Source organism: Octopus sinensis, linkage group LG9 (genome assembly GCF_006345805.1).
Source record: "Octopus sinensis linkage group LG9, ASM634580v1, whole genome shotgun sequence".
Classification (NCBI taxonomy): Eukaryota; Metazoa; Mollusca; class Cephalopoda; order Octopoda; family Octopodidae; genus Octopus; species Octopus sinensis.
This window is the reverse complement of record NC_043005.1, coordinates 59,457,606-59,474,307: the sequence shown is the minus strand read 5'-3', so window position 1 is coordinate 59,474,307 and position 16,702 is coordinate 59,457,606. Positions and strand designations below refer to the sequence as shown.

The following is a 16,702-nucleotide window of genomic DNA, read 5'->3' as shown; positions in this document are numbered from 1 at the left end:
CTACCTCTCTCTCTTCTCTCCTCACGTGACCGGTGTTCGGCCAAGCCTGACCTTTCTTTCTTGGTTTGACTACCATCCGTACAACATCTATATTCCTCTCTGCGCCAGTCAAATCTTATGTCCCTGTCGTAAGTCTTTACTTCCATACACGCCAGCTTAATTTAATTCGTCCTTAGTCGAAAGACACCCGTTGTTATGTCCTGTTATTTTTATTTGTGTACCATATCTCCCTTCATTTCCGTCCTTGTTTTTGTATAAATTCGCTGCTTTCTTCATAGGAATCTAGTGCTCTTAGCTTAGTTTTCCCTTGGAGCTGGCCATATTGGAGCAATCTCAAGTATAACCAGCCGAAATTGCAAAGATAATCTGGAACTCGACTGAGGAAAGAAAACTCCGAATGACCCGTCCTTGTTTCCTTTGTATTGTCTGTGTGGATGCTTTGTTGTCCCTTTTTTTGTATCATCCAACTGTCTGGATATTTTGAGTTCTTGTCCCACTTTTGTATTTGTTATATTTTATACGTATATGTGTGTGTATATATATATATATATATATATATATATATATATACACATACACATATATATGCATATAAATAGATATAATTCTTATATAAAGTACCACCTAAATTAACATCTACACACTCTGTCTACTCCGTATAACGGAGGAGATTTCGAAATACAAGTCTTCGTTAAATTACTTCTTAACTTTTAGTGAAAACAAGATAAAATTTGTCCACAAGTCATGTTCAAAACAAAACATGTCAACAATTGAATCTGTTAATCTATCCTAACAGGTTGAAGCCATATATAACTACCAAACAGTTAACACTTATCAGTGTCAATTATTTATCCTTTTTATTATGAATACTACATTTTTCTCATTGTCTAAATCGAGGCTTAACTTCAATTATCTTACATAACACTTTTTCTTAGTGAAAAATACTGATAGAGCTTGCTTTATTACTAACTAGTTTAATAGAATGCCAACTAATTATCAATTTCAACACTGCCGGTATTTTTTTTTACTTCGTTTATGATAATACTGCTGTAGACAGCCGGCTTAGTGTCATCCACTGATACAATAGTTCCTCCATTTCCTCACTCACTCGAACATTGTACTAGAACGTCACCTGATATTGTATATTTATTATCAGCTATATAAGTAATTTTCTTTGCTTTTATATATTGCACTAGCAATTGTCATAAAGTAGCCAGGTGTGGCGGTGTGATAAGAAACTTTCGTTCCAATCACATGGCTCGGGGGTTCAGTCCCAGTGCGTGGCACCATTATAGCTTCTGTTCGACCAAAGCCTTGTGAGTGGATTTGGTAGATGGAAACTGAAAGAAGCCCGTTGTATAAATATTCATATATGTGTATCTTGACAATCGGTGCAGAGATGTTTACGTCCCTGTAACTTAGCAGTTCGGCGAAGGGGAACCGATAAAATAAGTACCAGACTTTTAAACAGTAACTACTGGGGTCGACACACTAGAATAAAAATTCTTGAAGGTGATACCCCAGCATGACCGCAGTCTAATGACCGACACCAAGTAAAAGAGAAAAGAAATGATAATGGCATGTAAATTAAAAGTGCTATTTGCACCTCAATTATTTCGAGCACATCTTACGTTTTTTCTTGCTATTCCCCACTGGATATATATATATATGGAAGCACTCCGTCGGTTACGACGACGAGGGTTCCGGTTGATCCGATCAACGTAACAGCCTGCTCGTGAAATTAAAGTGTAAGTGGATGAGCACTCCACAGACACGTGTACCCTTAACGTAGTTCTCGGGGATATTCAGCGTGACACAGAGAGTGACAAGGCCGGCCCTTTGAAATACAGGTACAACAGAAACAGGAAGTAAGAGTGAGAGAAAGTTGTGGTGAAAGAGTACAGCAGGGATCACCACCATCCCTGCCGGAGCCTCGTGGAGCTTTACTTGTTTTCGCTCAATAAAGACTCACAACGCCCGGTCTGGGAATCGAAACCGCGATCCTACGACAGCTATTCCCCACTAACACTGATTAAATAAATTTGAAATATATCCTCATATTTCAAGTATCCCCATGGTAAAATTTGTTCAAGATCAGTGATTGTGTGCCATTTACTTTTCTATTTATTGCGAGCTAGAGGGAACTACTGATCTGTCTATCGGACGAGTATCCATCACCGAAGAAGATTATAAGAATGTAGAAACCGGTGCTGAAATAGTTGAGAGTTCTCTCCCCGCTTGCAATATATATCGAGTGCGGGGTGCACTACATGACCAGCTAGAGGAGGTATCATCCTTGGGTTAAAAAAGCAGTATCGTTGGTTCATAGGGAACAACCTTGTTTATGTGGTTTAAAACGGTGCTTGTCAGTTCACAGTGTGTTGTTTCCATAAACTAACAATGTATATAGAAAAACACTCCTCTGTTTAATTAAAAATTACCACACGCTTATCAGAAGTGCTACTGTGTAGTTATTACATTACAACTGTTACCGAATTCTTTGATTAAATCCATCACCGAGTCGTGTCATCACAGAGTTTTCTAAGATCTTATTACAATTAACAGTGAGGTATTTCATCACCAATGTGCTTTCATCTTTCATCCAATTTTGCTTATAATTCATTTAAGTAATTTTCTTTATTCCATTTTTTTTTTGTGTGTCTTCATCATATTTCACTCGATTTTTTAAAGCTGGTTTAAAACAAATTGGGAAATGTTGTCTGAGATATACAAAACCGTTATATATACATAAGTGTGTAAGGGGGGCGTATTTCCGTGTGTTTGTGCGCGCGCATGTGTAAGCATGCATGTATATATGTATGTATGTACTACTTGAACCATCACAAAGATCATTTGGCTGACTGGCTGGCTGGCTGGCTGGTAATTTCAGTTAAGCGGTTTATTTTGTGTGATATATATCTTTTGTTGTAGTATATATATTGTTGTTGGGTGTGATATTTTAACCAACAATTTAAACAAACGATGGATTAGCTAGTTGGGTAGATATTTCACCGATTGGCGAACAATGAAGAAATGATAATTAATCAATGCGCGAGTTTATAATATACTAGCTGAAGGTGACCCACTCTACGCGCGGGTAAGAGTGTGGTATATATATAAATGTATACAAATTATATATATATATATATAATATATATATATATATATATATGCAGATATATACACTTTGTATATATACATTATATATACATATTTATATATAGATACACACACATATATATAAATTCATTTCATTTTGAGGCCTCTGCTAATGTCCTGTGTAAGTGGTCGTCATTGAGAAGTAGTCCGCGCCTCAAACATGCTTCCCTGTAAGTGGCGCTGATGATACCATCAACCGTGCGAAGGTCAGCAAAAATCTTCGGTCAAGTAACTACATGAAGTAGCATTCTCAAAAAGAAGATTTCCTGTTTGGTAGGATGAATATTATACACACGCTCAATGACGTTCTTCCTAGAAACACCAGGCCAATTGTCAAGTTCTGTTCTATGTGACCTGCGCTTCCAATTATTGTTGTTGTATGTGTAATATTCTGGTACTTCAGGGTAAAGGAGAGTAGCAGCAAACTCATCAACTGAACACAATTTAAAAAACGCTGTAAGCGTAGTCCGTTTTGGATTTTCAATGACTTGACGTGCATTTTTCTCTGTGAAGTAAACCAGCCGTCTCTTCTGTAAATGAACATTCAGGTGAAAAACTGATGGTGAGCTTAGATGAATCTCGTATCGAAAAATATGCCACGCTGCATAATTGGAGGATACATACCTACCCAAAACGAATTGTATAATTTTGTCATGTCTAAGGTCTTCATCACTGAACACAAACACGGCCATATCATCGCCCTTATTAATGTCCTTGCAGAGGTATTGTATGCATCTCACCGAACTGCAGTACTCAACATTAATGTGTGCATTAAATGTTTTAGAAAGCAAAGGGTTGAATGGAACAATCCAGGCATTATCAACATCGAATGTTATTAACCGTTGTCTTACTGTAGCTGTGCGGCCACCCAAACCTGTGTGGTGGTGGTGGCGATGATAATTGTCTGTATGAATGCAGACAGACGTAGAGAGAGTGAGAGAGAGAGAGAGAGAGTGTGTGTGTGTATGTGAAAGCGCTGTAGAACGCCGTTTGACGAATCGACGTTATATATAGAAGGTGATGTCAAGGGAGGAAATAGAGTGAGTGAGGAAGACAGATACATAAAAGACTGAGAGTGGACTTGTCAAAGTGGGTTTTTGGCCCTAGCAACGACACCTTTTAAGATAGGGATTTCTAACGTAGCCCACGGCATCGTCACCTCATTTTACATGTCCCTGTAAATTTTGGAGTCAATCCGACAGGATGTAGTGGCGTTAAAGCGGGCCAAGGGTCGAGTCAAACAAACAAACTTTTCGCATTTCAGTTTTATAAATAGAGATTATAGTAAGCGTAACGACCCCACCACCCCAAGATACAAGATTTGTTTCAACATACCGATTCCCTTTAAGAATCTTCCAAACTAAATACAAAAACGAAGTATATGTATGTACGTGTGTATGTATAGCGACAAAAACAGTATTAATACAAAAAAAGCAATCTTTATTAAGCGAATATATAAGTGTGTGTGTGTGTGTGTTTGTGTGTGTGTGTGTGTGTGTGTGTGTGTGTGTGTGTGTGTGTGTGTGTGTTATATTAGTGGTTCTTTACGAGATTTTTTGCGTGGATGGGGGAGCAGGTAATTGACAATATTTTCCTTATCATGTCTCCTGAGAAATTGAAATTTTACCTCATCTTGTCTAAACGTAGCTTTAATTTCATCTGTTAAAATCTTCATTTGTGATTATATTAATATCCTCCGTAGGATTACAGGAATTGCATTTTGATACAAAATAATTACAAAATATTGAACCAAATTAAATAAAGCCTATTGAAACCAAATGCAATCGTAGCTTACCAATCAACTGTGCAATCTACAGTAAATACATGAAAAATGTTAGTATCACCATATTAACGATTAGCAATGGTAAACCGACTCGCTATATGTGAGTGGCAGACGTTTATTATTTTCCCCTATTTTTCTTCAGAAGGTTATCAACAGCTTTACGCTATCCAAACAGTTGGGCAGTAAAATGTCTGTTGAGATTCACCTTCATACTGACAGCATCTGGCAAATATCAAAACCAGTCTCAGCTGGTTATTTGAAAACGATTCAAATTCGTAGCTCGAAATGATAATATATATATTTAGGGCATCCTATGAGACATGTCAGGAGTTGATTCTCAAGTGCAGCCGTAACGAATTTATACAGTATTAGTAAAGATCTATCACTAGAAACCTACTCCAACACATTGTGCGTATTTAATCCTTGCTCTGTTTTCTTTCTAATAGTAAACATTATATATTTTATATCATATAGGATCTGTCATTATTCCCCTTATTACGAATTTTTTCAACCCCACGCATAAATGGTGCTCCTAACATAGTTCAACTTGATATTTTTGCAGGTATTTTTATATAATTTTACTTATAATTTCTAATAACTTTTAATATTAGAAAAATGTTTTTCTTAATTTCTTTCTTATTTTATTCTTTTAGGATTGTCTATGTTTTCAGGCACCGTTGATATTTTAATATTTGTCTTATTTTACTCTTTTAATTTTATTAATTTTTTCAAATTGCAATGCTTTGCTATAGCTGTAAATTTTGACATCTTTTATATACTTGATAATTTTGATATCCTTTATCGCTAAACTTTTCCTTGTTTCACTCATTAGACCGCGGCTATGCTGGGGCACGTCTTTGAAATATTTAGTCGAACGAATCTACCCCAGTACAGTGCTATTTTAAAGCCTGATACTTATTTTTCAATCTCTGTTGCCGAACCGCTAAGTTATGGGGAACATAGGAATAGAAACACCAGTTGTCAAAAAATGGGAATGGACAAACACATACACACACATGTCTCTGTATATATGTATTTGTGTGTGTGTGTGTGTGTGTGTGTGTGTGTAGCCAAACATGAAGATAAAACACAACAACGCGAGGGCGTGGAACACATATACTGTTATTGGACGCTTAGGAAAAGGAAGGAAGAAGGAGGATTTAACGATTCGAGCGGAGCTCTTAGTCAGAAGCATAGAAATAGGAAAGGTCCAAGGAAGGGAACACGGAGAAAGAAAATCGCCAACGATACACACGCGGTCACATATTGAAATTGTTCTTATGTAATATATATATATATATTCTCTTTTTTTTTACTTGTTTCAGTCATTTGACTGCGACCATGCTGGAGCACCGCCTTTAGTCGAGCAAATCGACCCCGGGACTTATTCTTTGTAAGCCCAGTACTTATTCCACCGGTCTCTTTTGCCGAACCGCTAAGTTACGGGGACGTAAACACACCAGCATCGGTTGTCAAGCAATGTTAGGGGGACAAACACAGACACATACATATATATGACAGGCTTTTTTCAGTTTCCGTCTACCAAATCCACTCACAAGGCATTGGTCGGCCCGAGGCTATAGCAGAAGACACTTGCCCAAGGTGCCACGCAGTGGGACTGAACCCGGAACAATGTGGTTGTTAAGCAAGCGACTTACCACACAGCTACTCCAGCGCCTATATATATACATATATATATATTACATGTTGATTCAAAAGTCGCTATACATAAGAACAATTTATTTTTTTATAAGAAACATTTTTTTTTATTTAGCTGTTTCTTATAAAAAATAAACTTTTCCTATGCATGGTGACTTTTGAATCATCCTGTAGTCTTAAAACAATTTCTGGGTTTGTCTATTTACTTCGAAACGGTGTGCCAGCGTGTTCTGAGTCCACTGACTGAAGTAAATAAAAGAATGGATGAAAATATTTACAGATTAAATGTTTCCACAACACTGAAACATTTTACATTTATCACACAGGGCATTTTTCCTCCATTTGTCTTCACTCTGCTTTATGTAAGAGCACGTCGCTTTTTTGTAAAAGCGTATGACCATCTTTTGAGTCTAATGCAATCCCTTTGACACAATTATGTAAAACCCTAACCGGACATAATTATGTAAAGCCAGCACTTCGCATCAACAGCGAGTTTCCGCTATCATGGGTTCAGGAAGACAAAGCACAACTCTTGATATGACACGAAACGGTGAACATGTGATTTCAAAATCACCATTCGCATTTGTATTTCCACCTCAAAATTAAATTGTTCAAACAAAGATACATATTTACGTCATTAAGAAAAGAATTCTTTTTTTGCATATCAACAAAAGCTCATAGAAATTGAACTATGTGAAATTAAATTACAATAGAGAGAAATAATTGTACAAGGAGCCAAAGCCATTGAATTGGTATTAACTTTGGTTTAGTTGTGTTCGAACATATTTATGACAAAGAGGTAGTTGATCCGACAAAGCATCTTTTCTCTAGTTGGTTCATACAAGTTTTCAAACAATGTACACGAAAGAAGGGCACAATAGAGAGCGTTTGCTCTAATGAACTCGTTGCAGGCACAAACTATATAATAGCATATATCATAGTTGAAAGGAGGCAAGCAATAAACATTGACGAAGTAATAATATAAAATTTATATCTTGACACAAAACGAAAACATTCAAAGATGATAGAATATTTTACCGTCGTTTCATTATTGATGCATAGTAAAGTTCAGACTAGATTTCTTTAAAATGTAAATTTAAGAAATAAAAATACCATTTGTTTCTGTTGAATATTGATTCCAAAGACATATATTCTTAAAGCTATTTGATTTGATTCGATTCTATCTAATGTGTAACTATTGTTGAACCAGTCAGATTCATTTGTAGAAAGATATTGCTACTAAGATGTAAATGCATGTTACTGATGCAGAAATATTAATAGCAGGTGTCAAAGATTGCTTGTTATGCAAACCTTTACTGGCTCAGTATTGATCCGAGGATAACGTTCAAAATTCTATCTATTATATGTAAATGTCTTCAAAGAATTCCTCTTGATGTGCTCTCTTTATATTTAAAAAAAAACTATAAATATAACTGATGTGAAAATCTGATATTCTACACAGTCAATACAGAAATATTTCTCGTGCTGTATAGTGACTGTAACCTCATGATTTTGAAACAGTCAGCAGTTGATTCGGTAGAATATAAGCACAATATCAGATTGAAGATAATTCTCCAGATATAATCGTCCTCGACCATATCATTAATAGCATACAGAAGTATCCAGCACTTGACAGAAATTATTATTATAATATACCTCTTACAATATTTTCATGTCAAACTTTCTGTTACAGTTCTAGTGTTCTAACTTTCCATATCAACTTAAATATCAAGTGATGCTTCATTCACATCTATACTACGTTTTACCCTGGACCACCACCGGTCAATACTGACCATGTAATTATTCGTGTATATACTGACCTAGGCAACAATCTTTTGCAGAAGTTTTCAAAACGGTCAACGGGAAAGCTAACTCACGGTTCACAAATTAGAAATAAATGCTGTGAGTTCATCGCCTTCAGTTTCTACAAGAGTTTCTGTATCACTTAAAACTTAAACACACCACTCCTTGTTCTATGCTAGAGGTGAAATCTTGCGACATAGTGGTTAGGGTGTTTCGCTCACTATCGTCAGCTAGCGGGTTCAATTCTGGCGCATGATGGTGCATTCTGACCTTGAGCAAAGCATATCATTTCACGCTACTCCTGAGCACTCAGCTGAAAATTAGTGTAAATAATACATAGGATTTCACTCTGCCACGAACTGGTATGCCGTTCTCATGAAGAGTCTCATACACTCAGCATAAACACATTGAAACATTTGGCTAAGCTCTAGCCATTTTACCTTGTATGCTTTAAGTTGTGAATTGTTTTAAGTTATTCATTAGCGTAAATATTGGCCAGTGTTTACCATACATCTGCAAAAACATGTACAGAACCCTGACATGACGTTTTGAAGAACTCTAGCAGTTGCCCATGTATGCAAATCTGCCCTCTTCACGTCAACGAGATTCGTCAAAGGCTGTTACAGCCTGGAATTAGTGTCGTCAGAAAGCAAAACGCCCGAAAAAAATGTCGAAAAGGAATTTGCTGATTTATCCACCGTGACTTTTATCGACTCCCAAGGCATCTAAACTCAATGCATAAGAGGTATGACAAATACAGCGTGGCATCGTATCAAATGCTTTAACAACTTTGCTAATTCGCCGCCAAAATGTAAATGCTATAAACCATGCTGCTGTGCTCCTGCTCTATTGCTCTGCTGCTGCTGCTACTATCACTAGTATGAATACTATAGTTACTACAACTACTACTACTGCTGCTGCTGCTGTTACTATAAATATTGCTACCACTGCTGCTGCTACTACTAATATTACTACTCCTACTGCTGCTGCTATGAATACTGTAGCTTTTAATGCTACTGCTACTACAACTACTACTACTACTGCTGCTGCTATGAATACTATAGCTCACACTACATCTGCTACTACTACTACAGTTGCTATAAATATTATAGCCACTACTACTACTACTACTATATATTCTATAGCTGCTGCTACTAATACTACTACTACCACTCAAAGAAGTAAAGAGCCGCTATGAAGTTGACTAACCTGCTGGAGAGAAGAGAAATAGGAACAATTTCCGATTTTGACATGAATGCAACTAGCTTTGGATACATTGTCAAAAAAGAAGACGGGATGGTCATACCTGGAACACTGTCATCATATTTATGCTGGTTCAGAGCTTACCATGAGAGTTGATTGGCGCGCCAGCTCCGGCAGCAACAATGAATAACCCAGTTGAAATATAATGGGTTAATGATATCAGCTAAGAAACGCTTCCCCTTGTTGAAATGACTATCTTGTCGCAGAGACATCGAGGCAAACTCATATTTGTTTTTAAGATGACTGCTTGAGATCCCGAATTTTTTTGCTAACGCCAGTATAATTAGTATAAGACAGAATGATGTGTGTGACGTTTACCTGAGAATGTACCTTAAGAATGTAAAAATATAAAACAAAGCTATGTAGGACTAAAGGCCGACTTACGACCAAATTGACTCACGACTAAATCGACTTACGACAAGTCAGTCGTAACCAATTGTAGTCGTAAGTCGACGACAACCTGTAATAACAAATGCGACATGTTTAGTATTTATAATTGTTTCTACGACTTTTCCTTTAATATTTTATCTCTCCACTTTTCCAGTCTATTGTCCTCAAGGTTCCTTCCCCCAACCTTTTGTTTGAAAGTAGTTGCAGAGCTCTAATAAATCATATCTTTCGTTCATTCGTTGACTGATTGCCGACACAATATCTACTCTAGAGCCGTGTGTGTAATACAGTAACATTATACACAGGTTACTATCTAGCTGTAAAGAGATAACTGCAAATATATTGGCTTTAGTGGTTGTTGGCAGTGAGTAAAGAGCGTGAGAATTAATAGCAGGGTCTTACTTCGGCTAAACAATAACTGCTGGCAGTTGATGTAGCAAATGATGTAATTTCAAGATGCTAATATATAGATAGGCGTAAAACTACGGTGTTTCCAATTACTGTTTACAGAACCAATTAGCAAACTGTAACGTTACCGCTAGACTACTTCACAGTTGTTACAACTGTATCGAAGTAAGAAATTGAATTATTTCATTATAGCTCTGGACAAACTGGAGGATTGTGTGTGTGTTTGTATATACGTGATTGTGTCCACGCGTGCGTATGTGCATGCGTTTGTGTGTCTTAGAACGTGTGCGTTAGTGTGCGTGTGCATGAGTTTGTATGTGTTTTTCAGTAGTGGTGGGATATATGTGCATATATGTAAATATGTGCGCCAGCAGGTGTGATTGATGAATGGTTCTGCCAATGCAGTTCTCAATACTTTCTTGGATATGTGTGCGTATTAATACACGTATATATATGTGTGTCTATCTATGCATATATATGTATATGTGTGCATATATGTGTATATAAGTGTATACGTGTGTATATATGTACATATGTATGTATATATATATATATATGTGTGTGTGTGTGTGTGTGTGTGTGTGTGTGCGTGTGTGCGCGCCATTTAGCAAGACGCTTAATTTCCCGTTGCTCTACTTCACTCAGCTGCTTAAAATTAGTTACACCAGTAATCCGAAGAGCCAGTAACGTCACATCCTGTGTCACGCTGAATCTTCCTGTGGATTACGTTAAAGGTACGCGTGTATGTTCTGTGTTCAGCCACTGGAACGTTAATTTAACGAACAGGCTGTTCCGTTGATCTGAACAACTTGAACCTGCGTCGTCGTAACCCTCAGAGTTTTTGTGTGTATGTATATATATATATATATATATATATATATATAATATATATATATATATATATATATATTATATATATATATATATATATATGGATGGATGGTGCGTGTATGTGTGTGTGGAGGCGCAATGGCCCAGTGGTTAGGGTAGCGGAGTAACCGTCGTAGGATCGCGGTTTCGATTCCTAGACCGGGCTTTGTGAATGTTTATTGAGCAAAAACACCTAAAGCTCCACGAGGTTCCGGCAGGGTTGGTGGTGAACTCTGCTGTAATCTTTCACCACAACTTTCTCTCACTCTTTCTTCCTGTTTCTGTTGTACCTGTATTTCAGAGGGCCACCCTTGTCACACTCTGTATCACGCTGAATCTCCCCGAGAACAACGTTAACGGTACACGTGTCTGTGAAGTGCTCGGCCACTTGCACGTTATTAAAATGATCTGCGACGTCGCAGACGCCAAGTTGTATCGGCCTTTGCCTTTCCTTTGGATAACATCGGTGGCGTGGAGAGGGGAGGCTGGTATGCATGGGCGACTGCTGGTCTTCTGTAAGCAACCTTGTGGCTCGAAGAGTAACTTTTCTAGGTGCAATCCCATGGTCATTCATGACCGAAGGGGGTCACAACAACATATGTATATGCATCTGCATATCGTGCAGTGGTGTCTTGAAATTATATATTTGTATATATTTATCCAGAAATATACAAAATATATTATAACAGAAATTATAATAGTTCCGTTTTGGGGATTTCTCAATAGATACGTGGGTATTCTATTTCAGATTATGCAAAAATAACATAACGAGTATATCTGAAGGAAAAAATCTTGGTATTTATAAACACATCAAGAAATTTTCTTGATGTTTATATGGATACCAACAGTTTTTTCCTAATTTTTTTATGTGGTTCAATTTTTCTCAACTGATCCAGAGTAAACCTATCAGTAATGTACCTATAACGAATGGTGGAAAATAGGTGTAAGCCAAATTTACTCTAATAAAGGAAAAATATGAAATGAACATTATTTATAACTTGTCTTATATATATATATATATATATATATATGCATTCAATATACACACATCATTATCATCATCATCACCACCAGTTAAAGTGGTAGTAAAATGCTTGCATGGGTCACACTGAATTTGTTGAATCAGATCTACAGTCAGATGCTCTTTTTGTCACCAATTTCAGCTGTTTCCAGCAGGGTACTATTTCCCATGTCCGGCTGGGTTTTCCACGGAAACGTGAAAATGAACAGCGGCGCTTGTATGACGGCGACTCTCGTTTACAGCCATGTGTATTTGCATGCATAGCTGAACACAATTAGTACTTTGAGCGGTGACGAATATCATCAAGCTGCTATCTGGTATCTAGCTACTGAACATTACGTTTTATGTTCAAATTCCGCCGAGGTTATTCCAACTTTTCAAACTGCTGGATTCAATTAAATCATATAAAGTACTTTTAAGTACTTGAGTAAATTTTATCGAACAACATTTTTTTAATAATGTTAATGTTTGAGCTCGAACAAAAAGTAAGAAGTAGTTAGCTCTTTCCGTTTTGTTTTAGAATTCTATTGAGATCGACTTAGGTTTTCATTTTCTCTGGGGATATAAATTGCATTTGAAGTCAAGAACTAGGGAAGATTTAACTTTCCTATGAAGTATCATAAATGCGACCAAAATTATTTAGTATAGGAGTCTACGACTAAGGTCTTAAAGACAATGTAACTTGGGAATACTAGTTGGTAAAGCTATCCGAAACTTACCTCCTCATCAACTTCATTGCTGAGATGCCATTCTAAAGTTGCGTTCCGTTCAGAACTATAGTTGTTTGCAAACAAAATCCGTCTTGACATTGAGAAGAGAGGAACGTTGCCAAATGCGATTTTCTGGAGAGATAGAAACACGAACTGTAAAAGAAAACACAAAGAATTGTTAATCGCATTACTGTAGGAAATTTTTGAGAAATATATCAGAATTCATTTAAGTATTGAATCATAAACATTTAGCAATATATCGATCGACTATTGAAATAAAAGTTACATGAAGAATAACTTTAAGTAGACTCAGGTATGTCTCTTTTCACAGACATTGCATTTAACATAGACATAGCTGTATGCTTGGGAATGTTCGCTTCCTACTCATATGGTTCCATGTTCGATTTCACTGGTTGCATCCTTTTTGAGGGTGGCATCAGGGATACTCCTAACTTGATCTAAGCCGGTCGGAGAAATATTGGACGGTCTATATATATATATTAATGGATAACAAATCGTTAGGAGGGGTATAAATAGATAGATAGATAGATAGATAGATAGATAGATAGATAGATAGATAGATAGATAGATAGATAGATAGATAGATAGATAGATAGATAGATACTCAAACATACACACGAAGTTCCTTTTTATAATCACTTTTTCATTATCTGACATAGGTTGTTCCAGTTGCATATATTCGTAGAATAATTCCTCTTCTATGCATAGTTACTACTCAAAATCATTTTCGTCACATGCAATACGTTTGTCCATCCTTGAAACGAACTCTCGAATCTCTTTTGACAAAAAAATTCAGCTGTGTACTGTTCTACCCAATTCTTTCAGCGACTTTCAACTCTTGGTCAGTGGTATGACCTCAGTGAACAACCTGTAGCCTTCTGTGGATATCAGTCGCCTAGCTTTGTTCTTTCGTTAAGAATTCAATGATGGCAGGTTGGTATTACTTCGTACTATTATTTGCCTATATTGAAAATCTGAAGCGATAATATTAATGAAGTGTTTACAAATATATGTAATTTGAACAACCTATGTCAGTTCATAAAAACATTAATGCCTAGTTTAGCATTCCTTTTGATACAACTTACATGTGCATGTTTATGCACGAGTGTACTCTTGTATTTATGCTCTTAGACAAAATTAAAACTTCTTTATCAGAAGACATTAACATACAAATTACTCCACTGACACGGTTGATTTATAATATACCTTTGAAAAATAGATACAATTTATTCAGTTAATTAGCGAATATATATATACAAAAGAAGCATTATACCTAAGGGAAATGCGTTATGCTTAGTAGTAGGAAGGGAGAATGCAAACTTACAATAACATCAAGCATGGTTTATAGATTTAAGAGTTGATTTACTAAATAGTCATTAGCTCTTTTGTAGACGCAGTGTTCCCTGCTGAAAAAGTGGTTGAACGTTGAATTTATGACTTGACCTTCAATATTAATCTTATGAGGTATTGTTCCATGAGAGTTATGTACAAATATGTACAAATGTACGAACTTTTAGTCATATATGTATGTTCGATTGGGATTATTTGGTTTGTATGAAAAATTGTGACACTCCAAATATAAGAAAGAACACTCCTCTATCAATTTTTCTGCCCCTTGGAGCATCTTTGAAATTGTTTCGAAAGAATATATACGGACAATGGTAGGAACGAATGAAAATACTGGCAATTAATAAAAGTATGAACTAATATGATTATACAGTAGTTTAATACAGATTAATTATTAATTTGGTTTTACAAAGATTACCAATAGTTTGAAAAACACCACTTTTTTGCGAACATAATCTGCTGCAAGTTGTATAACTATCGCAATTAATAACTCTACGAACCAGTCACCGTCTTTCTGTATTTAGGTCGTATTCTTCCATGGGTGTAAATATTCTTCAAACAATTTATTCACTGCTGAAACTTTAACAATACTGATTTCTTCTTCTTCTTCTCCTCCTACTACTACTACAACTACTACTACTACTAATAATAATAATAATAATAATAATAATACCACTACCACTACTACTACTACTACTACTTCTTCTTCATCTTTTTCTTCACTAAGGGACATGCTCAAGTGGTTAAGGTCCATAATGTTTTCTTAATGTAAAGCCTTATGGTTAATAAAGAAATTCTACTTCTCCTCCTCCTTCTTCTTCTTCATTATCAAGATCATGATCACCACCATCATCAATAGCACGTCAAAGAGGCAAAGCCTGAGTCAATCCATTGTTATCTTCTGCAGTGTCATTGAAACGAAGCCGATTCAAAAGCTGTGTCACCATCAAGGGTCACATCAAATCCTTTGAAATTTTGTATTAAATTTGGACTTAAAATTTCACAGAAACCTAATACTCACAATCCCTTTATCAAATCCCGAGAGACTTCAATATAATCGATAGCATTCCAGATAGTGTATACTTTCCAGAATCCATTTATTAAAGGCTCAACATCCTTATCAGTGGTCTTGACAGTCCGTTTAACAGATTTCCTCTTTTAGTACCTTTTGAAGATTAATATTACTGATTAATCAATTGGCTGAGTTTCACTTGTGATATTTGGAAGCAAAAATACCGCTTTAGTTTCCTCTATTATCCTCTAATGTTCAGAATCATTATAAAAAAAAAATCAAACCGTGTCTAAAATAATAAATTATTCCCGACAGAGTATTCTTTAACAGCAGGAACAACGTGCTTACTAAACCAATCTTGAAGCAAAGTCGCAGTAAGTCAAGTCATTTGTTTGTTTGATTTTTATTTTTTTCTATATGGCGTATAGCATTTCTTTCAAAGTATTTCCGTGTGATGGACTAGTACTGGTTTCAGTTTAATGTCATGCTAATTCCACCAATATGTCAGTCAGCATTTAGCTTCTTTATTCTAAGATACAATATGTTCCTTCAAACTTCCAGTCTAACGACCATGAGCCGGATGTCGTAATCTCTATGCTACGAACATTCAGATATATATATATATATATATATATATATATATATCTTTTCCCCACGTAGTAAAAAATATGTAGTAAAAAAATGTTACAAAAGACAGAAAATGCATACAATTTATACTTTTTCCTGAATTTTATATGATAGTCAACCAGTTCTGTGTTCTATTAATCATGACCAGGAAATTGGTGAAAATATTGCAATTTCGTTAAAAAAAAGTTTAGTCTGTATTGGTTGTATGAGAGTTTGTTTGTAAATGAACTTGCATGTAATTGGTAATTGGTGATTGTTATTATTTGCACTTTTTGGGGAGGTATAATTTTTCTGAGGGTTAAAGTTGTAATATATTACGAAGTTGTAAATTCATAAATTAAAAAAGATGATGGTTATAGGTTCATGAATGAAAGTATTTGCAAAATCCTAAAATTCGTTCCGTGTTCTTATTCAGTCGCGGTTTGTATTTCTCAATACAAACACACATACACATAAATGCATGCATGGATTAATATAAATATTTATCCAAGAAAGAATTGTAAAGTGCTGTGTCAAAGTTATTCAGCAATCACACCTTCTGATGCATATATTTAAATGTACTCACATATATCCAGTCTCGTCAATATCAAAAATCTGCTGTCCAATATTTGGTTCAGCACAATTTGCTG

General features: G+C 35.9%; 1 protein-coding gene across 1 annotated transcript in view; it reads right to left on the bottom strand.

Moving 5' to 3' along the window:
* The window catches only part of LOC115215434 (cilia- and flagella-associated protein 65-like), a 1,408,515-nt gene that overhangs the window by 137,411 nt on the left and 1,254,402 nt on the right, over positions 1-16,702 (bottom strand). The window contains exon 37 of the mRNA XM_029784597.2: positions 13,076-13,219. Within this exon, the coding sequence (XP_029640457.2) occupies positions 13,076-13,219 (144 nt within the window). The remainder of the gene's footprint in view (positions 1-13,075; positions 13,220-16,702) is intronic.